General features: G+C 38.0%; 1 protein-coding gene across 3 annotated transcripts; it reads left to right on the forward strand.

The window, feature by feature from the left end:
- Window positions 1-2553: 2553 nt before the first annotated feature.
- LOC111868887 lies at window positions 2554-8634 on the forward strand. Of its 3 annotated transcripts, none has more exons than XM_023859953.1 (4): window positions 2554-2778; window positions 3291-3372; window positions 5800-5883; window positions 7651-8634. In XM_023859953.1, the coding sequence occupies exons 1-4, from the start codon at window positions 2613-2615 to the stop codon at window positions 7913-7915; spliced, it is 597 nt and encodes a 198-aa protein (XP_023715721.1). In that variant the 5' UTR covers window positions 2554-2612; the 3' UTR covers window positions 7916-8634. The 3 variants fall into 3 exon arrangements, with proteins under 3 accessions (XP_023715721.1, XP_023715722.1, XP_033609114.1); XM_023859954.1 differs by having other exon boundaries at window positions 3294-3372; XM_033753223.1 differs by lacking the exon at window positions 7651-8634 and adding an exon at window positions 7282-7625.
- The last annotated feature ends 2881 nt before the right edge of the window (window positions 8635-11515 follow it).

Below are 11515 nucleotides of genomic sequence, written 5' to 3' on the forward strand. Positions count from 1 at the left end.
GTAAAATGATATGAACAGTTCTATATCCTGATTAAGTTCTTTCGAAACAATATAAACACCTGAGTTGTCGCGAAAGAACGGGTACACCCAGTGTTTCCGTTTCTCCTGTCTTCTCTTACCCCTTCTGAACGACAACCATATCATTACAGGAACAATATTATTATCTGACATTCCAGAAGAGAAGGGCACGAAATTGGCTGGTAAACACACCCACTTGAAATGTTGTGAGCAACTAATCGAAAGTAAGTTTCGTCAGTGTGCGCCTGTTAATTTGGAAACCAGTTGCCTGCTTGAAATCGGCGATATTTCTCGGAAATCGAGGTTGCCAGTTTCATTGGTGCGCGTCCGGGCTTCTACACACCATTCTATACGTCCACCCACCTATCACAATTTGAGACCTGAGATCTGAGGTTCTGGATAATATCGTGCAGTCTGGTAGGTGATTACCAACATTTCGGAGGAATCCTATGCCACCATCTTCCGGGTAGAAGTGACATGCAAGGAATCTGCAGGTTCAATCTTTATTGTAAAAGTGAGTTACATAGACCTTAACGATGGAGGCAGCAGATTCCGCTGAAATGCTGAATCCCACATACCAGACTACACGGGGCCATGACCCAGATGATCACATTCGAAATACTAAGAAATTATTCTTCCCGTGTAATTTCATTTACTTCTCCAAGACATATCCTCTGAAAGGTGAGTGATGCAGTGAACTTCCCTAACAGAGAAAACAACAGGATGTCTGTCACACACATACACTGAACTTTCCTTTGCCAAATTTATAAAGTACGTGCTCATAGCTTACATATAACATTATCACGATCTTATCTGCACCATTATACTGTGAGACCCTTCGAATGATGGTCCGCGGGAGAAGCGCAATGTGGAAACAGCATTAGTGTCGTGAGAAAGCAGGCCTACGCAGTAAACATTACGAACTGGCTGCCAAACATCAAGTGTATAATCCGTACCGCTGTCAACGTTGAACGTTACTGAGTTCCCCGGAAGCTGAGCCACATATATTTTGCCAACAAATAGCCGAGTGAATTGCATATTTCTCGTAAATGAGATTATAATCAAAATGGCACTGCATACTACCTTTCTATAAAAGTAACAGACTTAATATCAACATCGACCAGAACGCTCTTCCAATTACAAAACGGATGACATTCACCTCACGAAATTACATGAACTGCATACGGAATTCTGTTTTCTTAAGACGTGTACTGGTCTTCTGGGTCACACAAATGATTACACGGCTTTAATAAACCATTCCCCCTCACCCAATATGGGTATCAGTTTTGGTTATCAGCTACACCTAACTTCACTAAAATGAAATCTTACCACACTTGTGGAACAATATGCGGTTCGTATACTACACACACAAATATATAAAAAAAAAAAGGTTTCAATACGGTAACGTTATCCAAACCAACAATACTCTGATATATTGGGTTTCTGGACTTTATCCATCGTCCCAGTTTTTAAGATAACTGGGACGATGGATAAAGTCCAGAAACCCAATATATCAATGTGTTATACACCATCGTCAGAACCCTATAGCAACTACAACAATACTCTCCTTTTAATAACAATGAACTGATAAACGGAAAGAACAAAAGATATTGATCACAATAAATACCCTAGAAGTGCTCAAAATATTATCGTTCCACAGTTATAAATCAAGGTGTAACTCACCATATTCTTTGTTTACTGTCTGTTGATATTCAAGTCTTGCCATTATTCGTCTTCTTTCCTCACCTCAGTCCCATACACTGCCGCAGTGTGTTACCCTACTCTCATCTACTCATTGCAATATACTACACTCTAAACGCTCTAAACCCTCGTCTGCCACCACCTGACTAACACTTGTTGGCCGAAGATTCCAAGATGCTAGGTCTAATCGCCGACAGCACCACGATAACTGATTCAGTTCCTTCTGTTCCTCTTGTCACGTGCAATCTGAGTAATATCGTTCTGACGGTTCTGACGCACGAGTGCACAAAGCTCAAGGAAACCAACCTCGTACCACATCCTTCCCCAATATTTACTTCTTCGGGCCCATTCGGGTCCAGCCGAGATCTCTGTCTCTAGCCGCTTCTTTCAGTTCCCCCTCCCCTTTCGACGCTCTCGACCTCTCGACGGCCTGATCACATGGGATACGCTAAAATAATTATCTCCCCTCCGGCAGGGTCGATGTCAAAAGATTGCGATGTTCCTGACATCTATTTTTCACTATTGTGCAATAAAATTATTGTATCCATCGTGTGTCGTCATCTAGCGGGATTAGTCATAACCACTACTTCCTGTGACGATTTATTCTTTAAATATACCTTCGTTCACATATGTAGTCATAAATAACAGTTTCTTGAACATTTTTATTTTATTCAGACATATTACAACCCTTGGCATATTTCTTGTTGGGTTAATTCAAATGTTAATTATCGGAATAATATTTGCCGTTACGTACCTACCGGTACTTACAGCATCCTACGGAATATTTGAGTAGATCGATATCCATGATCGATAGTTCTCTGGAGTTGGCGGGAATGTTGTGAATGTCAATTGACTGTGAGGACTGTGAGTTACGCATTTAGCCAATATAAAAGATGACTGGAAATGTCAGTTGTGAAAAGAAACTTGGAATAATGTCAGACAAATGCCATATTAATTTAAATAACGAAAGCAGTATTCCACCCACTTCTGAAAAAGTAACGAAATCAACTGGAAGAAAATCTTTTTGTAAAAGGAGATCATCGTGTTTCGACAGTTTGGGTAGGTATTTCAGATGTGTAATGTAAAGCAGTATAAATTTAAGTAAAACTTCTGTGAAATCTTAAGTGACGAATGAAGGAACGGAAGCTCCTATAAGTTCATTCGCATACAGTGTATGGATATTTACAGTCATTTTTTACGTTCATCAAAGGTTAAATTTATGGTTATGGTTATATAAAGGTTATGTTATTTTCATGAATGATGTAAACACAAATCCTGTCTGAAATTTACATTAGATTAGACTGGATTTAGTTACATAAATCTCTTTCATCACAGAAAAATATTCATGAGACCAGTATTTTGTGAATAGTGATTAGTCCTTTCCATAGCCCTTCGTTTTCCCTGTACCTCGTACGTGTTTTCATTCTCTGCCAGTCTGTGCTTTTGGTTGGTATGCCACTGGAGCAGGCAGCCAGTCTGCTTGGTTGACATGCCATTGAAGCTACTTCATTTCCTTCAGTTCTTAATACTTTCTGAATATTTATGTTTAAAATTATTATTTTTTCTTTTAGCAGTGAACAGTGGGTTTGGGAATAGCACGAACACCGAGGGTCGACTGGGAGATGTTGGAACTACGAATACTTCAGCTGAAGAGTATGAAGTCATTTGCTGTCATTCCAGTAAACAAACTATTGTTTAGGTTAAGCAGTTAATTTACTCCCTGTATGGAATCTATTATATTGATGATCTGCTCAAATTTGTAATTATGCTTGAACCACATACTCTTAAACAAGGGATGAGCTGGTTCGAGTATTGCATTGCTTTATTGACGTTATATGTGCTAGCATTATCATTTTACTCTGTAAAAGGAGGCCACAAGGTGCAATAAATATTTTAAATTTATCCAAATAACATATTTTGAAGTATAAATATTGCACATCACCACATTAGGTAATCCAGTCATGGATTGTATGTTCTTTCAGGAAATAATTTATAGAAGAGAACCCATTCAGTTCCAGAATTCTTGTGTTATAGATGTGGTATAATATTTTGTAAGACTGCATTCTGTTGTGTTTAAGTAGCTCCTAAAGGGTTGTGATGATGGTGCATAATACTCAGAATTACTAGGTTTTCTGACTTTGTCCATCTCTGGTATTCTAGAGGCTAGAAAAAACAGTGTTTCAGAAACTGGATCTGTTTCCATCCTCAGGTGAAGGGGGGAGACACCTAGTCTGTTGGGTCCCTTAGAAAGAACTAACCTCAATCACTGGACTCTCCCTCACCTGAGGGCAGCAACAGATTGTTGCTGAAATGTTGTGTTTTCTAGTTTCTAGAATACTGGACAATGGACAAAGTGTGAAATCCCAGTAATTCTTACTGCTGTGTTTATTACTTTCAAGTCATAAGATTAGCTATCACACTAAAACATTTTTGTTTTTTATGTCTAACTGTACAATACATGTTTCAACAACAGACGGTCATCAGTGGACTTGCACAAATCATCCTAATATAAATAGACTAAGTGTTAAAATGTGGAGCTATATAAATATGTAGATAAAATAATAATGAATGAGTTGAAATCTGATTTACAAAGATGATGAGCATAAAAATGACAGTGTTTTCTAAGTGTAAGTATTCTCCTCTGTATGGAATTATGTGTTTACTATTTAGTTTGATTTTATATATATGTACTCGAAGAAGACGTAAGAAGATGCTGGATGACCTTGGGGACAGAAGAGGATATTTTCATTTGAAGGAGAAAGCTCTAGATCGTATCAAGTGGAGGAACTGTTTTGGAAGAGACTGTGGACCTGTCGTCTTGACAGATTACAGTTGAATGAATGAATGAATGAATATAACTTCACACTCTTATATTAATACTCCCCCCCCCCAAAAAAATGGAACCCTAAGGTTCACTGTTTTCACAAGAGCCCTCCACTGGTTCCTATCTCAAACCAGATCAATCCAATCCATACCACCCCATCCTATCTCTATAAGATCCATTTTAATATTGACCACCCACTTACTTCTTGGTCTTCCCAGTGGTCTCTTTCCTTCTGGTTTTCCCGCCAATATCCTACATGCATTCGTCTTCACTGCCATTCGTGCTACATGCCCTGCCCATCTTATCCTCCTTGACTTGATCATTCTAATTATACTTGCCAAAGAGTACAAGTTATGAAGGTCCTCATTATGCAGTTTTCTCCAGCCTCCTGTCACTTCATCTCTCTTCGGTCCAAATATTCTCTTCAGCACCCAATTCTCAAATACCATTAGTCTGTGTTCCTCCCTTAATGTCAGACCAAGTTTCACACCCTTACAGAACCACAGACAAAATTATAGTTTTGTATATTCTAATTTTTATGTTCTTAGACAGCAGACAAGAAGACAAAAGATTCTGGACCAAATGGTAGCAAGTGTTACACAAGTTCAGTCTCTTAATTTCCTCCTGAATCAGGTTTTGATTTGTTATAGTCCTTCCCAAATTTGTGAACTGCCCCAATGCATAGCCATCTTGGTTAATCCAAGTTGAATTATAATTTCAATTTACTGAAGTGATACCTCAAAGTAGGCCATGACCAGTTCCTTTCACATCCCTTGTAATTAATTATTCATTAGTCATCCTACCATTGCACAGTATATTGTCTGAGCTACTGAGCAGTGTAAAATACACCATAAATACAAATTTGTGGGTGATCTGGCACTTGAGGTGCCAGGCTTTCATTGCAAGATTGCCTGATATATTTATGATACTGATGTAGGCCTGCTTTTGTTTTGAAATGAATGACTTGGAAACCTGACAGCTATGTTTACCCTAAAAGTATCAGCCTAAATTGAAATGGAAGGTAACAGCATATGTATTTTCAGAGAATCCATCTCAAATTGCTCAGCTGACAAACTGACTGTACTTTCTGAACAGTCGTAGTGTTGAATAACCTCCAGTTACAGCAGCTAGGTTTAAATGACAAAAAAAAGAGTATTGAAACATTATTACTATCATCTGTTCTTGGCTGAACTTCATGTAAACACCAGATATTATTTAAACTAATTAAGTGCATAGAGAAATTGGCTCTGTTCCAGGCTTATGGAGAAACTGAAATCTGAGAAACAAGCATGGCGAAGCCTGTATGAAGAAAGGAAGCAAAAATATAGAACAGTGAAAAAGTAAGTTAGACGTGGGGATTTTTTTTATTTGTATGTAGTGGTACAGTGTACTGGCAGCATATCTGAAGTAACATTGAGACTTGCAGCAGGCTTTATTTCATTGGAATGAACTTGTCCTATTTCCTCGGGTGCGATGAAGCTAGACTCTTGCTACTGTGAAGACTGCTACCCTGTTTCAAGATAATACCCATAAATTCATCGATCTCACATTTGATGACTTTTCTTGGCAGATGAGGCATGGATTTGGCAGTTGTCATATTTTCAGATTTTGTATCAAAATATTTTGACCTGATCCAGGTGAGACTTCTGACACATTAACCAGTTCATAAATGGTGAGATCCCTGTTACTGTAAATAAGTACCCTAACTTGTATCATATTTTCTTCCACTTTTTCTTGTTGATGGACACTAAATTTCAGCGCCTTTGGCAGATGTCATTCCTCTTTTAAATTCTAAAAAACCACAAGAATATTTGGGAGTGCTGGGTAAGTGTAGTTGATATAGTGACTGGCTATGGGCTGGAAAAACAAGGGGTCGGAGTTTGAGTCCCAGTGGGGTCAAGAATTTTCACTTCTCTATGTCATCCAGACCGGCTCTGAGGCCCACCCAGTCTTCTGTTCAGTGGGTACTGGTGTCTTTCCCCAGGGGTAAAGTGGCTGGGGCATGAAGCTAACCTCACCTCCAGCTAGTTCTGAGGTCAACAAAACTGGTTCTTTACATCCAGTCCCCCTTATGTCCTTGTGGTGTAGTGCTTGAGAACTTTACCTTTTACTGGAATGAGTTCTGAACATTGTTTCCCCTATTAAAGCAAGTTTTAACATGTTGTTGGTTTCCATAACAGTTTTGCTGACAGAACTTGATACACATGAACTTTTCTTTATTATCTGTAAATTATTTACCACTTCTGAATGATACTGGACTTCAACAGAAAGTGATTCAGCTGGCTGTTCTGTTATCTAGTAGAGAAACTCTGTACTAAACACAGTAATATCACCATGCAGCCAGGCTCAACCGTATTTCATTATGCAGGTCGCAGTTTCACATGCAGCATAGTTTTTCACTCCATTGAATTTATTATGCATCTCCTATATAGAACTTTATATAATAACTGCAATCAGTAAACAGAATTATGTATCAAAGTATTTGCTGCCAGTCCTATCACCTGACCCATGCTGGAGCCAGTACCATCAAATGAGAGATTATTGTGAATGTAATTTTCACCTACAAATATCGTTGAAATGAATAAGTATAGCTTGTTAAAGCTTCAAAGATTTCAAATACAAGCAGTTCTTGAATTGTTTTCAAATTTTCATTTCAGTTTCTATTTTAAACACATTGGGCATGGTAATGAATGGGTTAAAAGTGTAAAATTTAATCTTGATATCTTGTTTAATCTCAGCTTGTTACAGAGCCGGGATACATCAGTTGGTAGAGTGATGGGCTGGATGGCCAGGATTCAATTCTTGGGAGGGGCAAGGATCTTTTTCTCTATGGCGTCCAGACCAGCTCAGGCCCACCAAGCCTCCTATCCAATGGGTGTGGGGACTCTTTTCCTGGGGGTAAAGTGGCTGGAGCATTAAGCAGACCACTCGTATATCCACTTAGGGCCAAAGTCAATAATGGTGGAACTATACCTCCACTCCCCTGTATGTGTTCACAGTGTGGTGCTAAATTAAGCATAAGGACAACTTTACCTTTATCTTTAGCTTATCAATTCAAAATTCTTGTCTTTGGGTTATTAGCTTACATGTGTAAATGTTGCTTTCAGGTATTTAAATTCTGAGCCTCTTAAACTCGACTGGAACAATTGTGCAGATGTTCTGCCGGATGAAGATAAACAGTTTCTTAGTGATCGACCAGACTATGAAAAGATTGTTTCAAAGATGAATCATGTGTGTGAAATGGCATCCATCTGCATGCACATGAAGCATAAATCTGCTCATACATCCAATAAAATAATAGGAATAGCAGAACAACAGGTAGCAGCTATTAAGAAGAAAATATTTAAACATGCAGAGGCATATTATACATGATGACTCAGGAAGAACTTTGATCTTGTTTAGATTTGCCTGATTTGCACAGGATGGCACATGAAGTATCATTTATGTCTGATTTTTCACAAAGTAGGAATGTGTCAGAAAATTTCAGTAAATATCAGATTTCATAAAAATCTATTTGGCTGTTCTTGAGTATGTGCACAGGTATGGTGAAGCCAACAGGTGCACATTTCCAACTATTCATTGCAAATGTGGCAGAAAGAATATAAAAAGGAGACAGTTTAAATTATAACAAAGTAACACTTGTAGAATCATGCTTAATTATATTTATCTTAATTGAATGTGTATTTATATTTGTGTAGATCTTTAAATTCAGGTGCGAGGAAGCTCTGTTTAATTACTGTCAAGAATAAGAGACTGGTGATAATCTTCTGTTTGAATACCATCATTCATTGCTGAAGTTTTTTAAATACAGGCATATCATTCACTGTCTTTTATTTATCTCGAACCCTGTAACATTTACAGAAATGTTGTAGTGGACACAAAATGCATGTTTCATTTTTTTTTCCCCTCTACAACTTCTGTTCAAAGCAGATTTTGCGCTGATGAAATATCTAGAAGAGCTATGGACAAACTGGGTGCAGAAATTCATATGTCTTTATATATAAATAGCCTGTTATTTTAGTCCAGTTTTAGCCATAATTTGGAGGCACGCGGTAGCATAGTTGGTTGAGGCACTATGCTACAAGTCAGAAGGTCGCGGGTTCAAGTCCTGGTGAGGTCATTGGATTTTTTTCAATTGACCTAATCCTTCCGGCCGCACTATGGCCTTGGGGTTGACTCAGCCTCTAACAGAAATGAGTACCAGGAATTAATTAATTAAATTTTCGTGGGGAGTAAAGCACGGCCAGCGCGTAAGGCTCACAACCTTACCGCCATCATTGAGCCAATTGTCTAGATAATGTGGGACCCTCAATGTCTCACAACCCTATGGGCCTTCACGGCCTCTTACAGGGATAGCTTTACTTTTTTTTAGCCATAATTTAAATGTGCTGAAAATTTTGACAGAGCTGCTAAAATATAAAATTTCATGAAAATCAATTTACTGGATCTTGAAACTTTGTGTGTATGGATGAATGAAACTGTTTTAATAAGGACTCTGTAGGAATGAGTATATGCCTTATCATTTTAAATAGTTATGTATTTTGTCTAAATGTTCCAGATCTCTTTTCTTATATCCTGTGTTTCACATTCGCTGAAGTACTCATAAGGGTGAATGGTTCAAGGTGATTGTAGATTAAGAAAAATGATTTGTGAAGAATGGATTCATGATTCAGATACAGCATTTTCCATCCATTACTGACCAATGTTTCACATTCTTTCAAGATGTGTTTTTGAATAACTGTCTGGATCTTCCATCTTTTCTATCTTCAAACTTAATATGCAATAATAATACTCATGACATGTTTGTGTAACATTAGAAACAAGAGAATTGTGAAATGTGCTCATCTGGATGAGGGCACATAATATTAGAAGCAAAGGACCAATCAAATGTACAGCTTAGAAAGATATGAAGCTGTAAGAAGTGTAACTGATATAGGTTAACAGATATAGTACTGTAACACTAGATAAAGAACCAAATATCAAATTGTACATATTTGTTCAATTCTGTTCCACTCTCTGTACTGGGAAGCAAACAGCATGCTGGCCATCAGTTTTTGCCATAATTTTATTGTATGACAAATTAGCTACTTTCATATGCATCAGGGCTATTAAACTCATGGTACAGAGGCCACAATTGCTTCTTTCAGCCCAGGAGTGTGTGTCAATGCTTCACTCCTCTTTAAGAATATCAGATAATTTTTTAAACTGACTTCACATGACGACTAATAACTTAAAACATGGAGGGACCAGAAGCAGAGGGTGCTGCTATCTGATGGGATGGGGCCCTGTGGTTAAGAAGAAAGGTTTGAAGGAAGATAAAATTAAGCTGTAGCATTTAAGGTTCTCACAGCGGTGCTTCTATCTTCTGGTTTATAATACTGCATGTAAGTTATCTCTGTAACAGGATGTGAGCCTATAGGGTTGTGAGACATCAAGGCTCCCATATTTTTCTAGACAGTCGGCTTACAGATAGTAGTGTGATTGTCAGCCTTATGCTCCGGTCACCCTTTACGCCCCAGGAAGATTCCTGCTACTCATTTCTGTTGGAGGCTGAGTTGACCCCAGGTCCATAGTGGGGCTGGAAGGATTAGTTCAATTGAAAAATCCACTGACCTCATTGGGAACTGAACCTGCAACCTTCTAGCTTGTAGAATAATGCCTCAACCAACTACGCTTCTGCATGCCCCCGTAGTGTAGTCTATTGGAAGTCACCTGCTCTCACCCTGGTTTCTTGCTTGGCTTATTATTCAATCCTGAAGACTGGGCAACATTTTCCTGCAAAATGTCAATTGACTTTTAATGGACAACACAGCGTTATATCCCAGAAGACAGAACTCTTTAAAATTAAGCTGTATGTATCTCTCTTCACAGCTGAAATTGTGGGATTGGTTGACTTTCTATGGCTGCACTGATAATGTAGGCATGGTCAGTCTTGATATTAGGTTCATTGCTGTCGAAGCTGATAATGCGTTTCATCAAGTCTGGTGTCTCTGATGTGTCCCAGTACCCTTGGAGATGTGGCAGCAAGTCTGACTATGTACATTAAGAAGTGTTCTGTCCCTCATTGATGGTATGTGGATCACCATTCTGTGGAAAGGTTTACAGATAGTGTGGGTTCCTTCCCCCACCCCTTGTCTTTGTGTGTACAGTGGAACCTCACTTAACGAGTAATTCGCATAACAAGCAAAACAAATTGTAAAAGAATGACTCACTTAACAAGTGACATTTCGCATGAGTGACGAGAGGGGAAGTCCTGGATTGTGCGCTTGCTACATCAGTCTGTTTAGCACCCGTTCCGCTAGCCCAGTGCTGTCCAACGTTCTTGTGTACTCGGGGCACAATTCACTGATGCGTATGGAGGTGCGGGCGCCACCACACTACTACTAGTACTAGTACTACTACTACTACTACTTAATACTACTATTTCTACTACTTCTTAATACTACTACTAATAATAATTCAATTCGTGTTTATTTATGTGCAAACTTAACAGCACAGTGGCCACTTACAAAGTTAGCACGAGTACATAGAAATACACAAAAATTAAAGAGCAAAATAAAAAATATGACAGTCTATACAATATCAGTAAATTAGTAACAATTCCAAGAAAAGAAAACAAAAAAAAATAAAATAATTTAGCCTTAACAGGCGAGAAAAATAAAATAAATACATTTCGAATGGTTATTCCATTATGTGATGAGAAAGGACAATACACATACATACACACATAGAAGTTAATAATAATAATAACAACCCAATTAATTCTTATTTATTCGTGTGGCAGCTCAACATCCTAATTTAAAACAATTCAATTCATGTTTAATTACATACAACTTAACAGCACAGAGGCCAATTAAAAGGTTAGCATGAGTACATAGAATTACATAAAAATAATTAAAAAACAAATACAAAATTTGAGAGTCTACATAATGACAATAGATTAATAATAATGCCAAGAAAAATAAAGTTAAC

This window comes from Cryptotermes secundus, unplaced genomic scaffold (assembly GCF_002891405.2).
Source record: "Cryptotermes secundus unplaced genomic scaffold, Csec_1.0 scaffold684, whole genome shotgun sequence".
Classification (NCBI taxonomy): Eukaryota; Metazoa; Arthropoda; class Insecta; order Blattodea; family Kalotermitidae; genus Cryptotermes; species Cryptotermes secundus.

Coding starts and splice junctions, on each gene's coding strand:
- LOC111868887 (XM_023859953.1), top strand. CDS start 2,613: ATGACTGGAAATGTCAGTTGTGAAAAGAAACTTGGAATAATGTCAGAC. Junction 3,373..5,799: donor ACGAATACTTCAGCTGAAGA/GTATGAAGTCAT, acceptor GCTCTGTTCCAG/GCTTATGGAGAAACTGAAAT. Junction 5,884..7,650: donor AAATATAGAACAGTGAAAAA/GTAAGTTAGACG, acceptor TGTTGCTTTCAG/GTATTTAAATTCTGAGCCTC.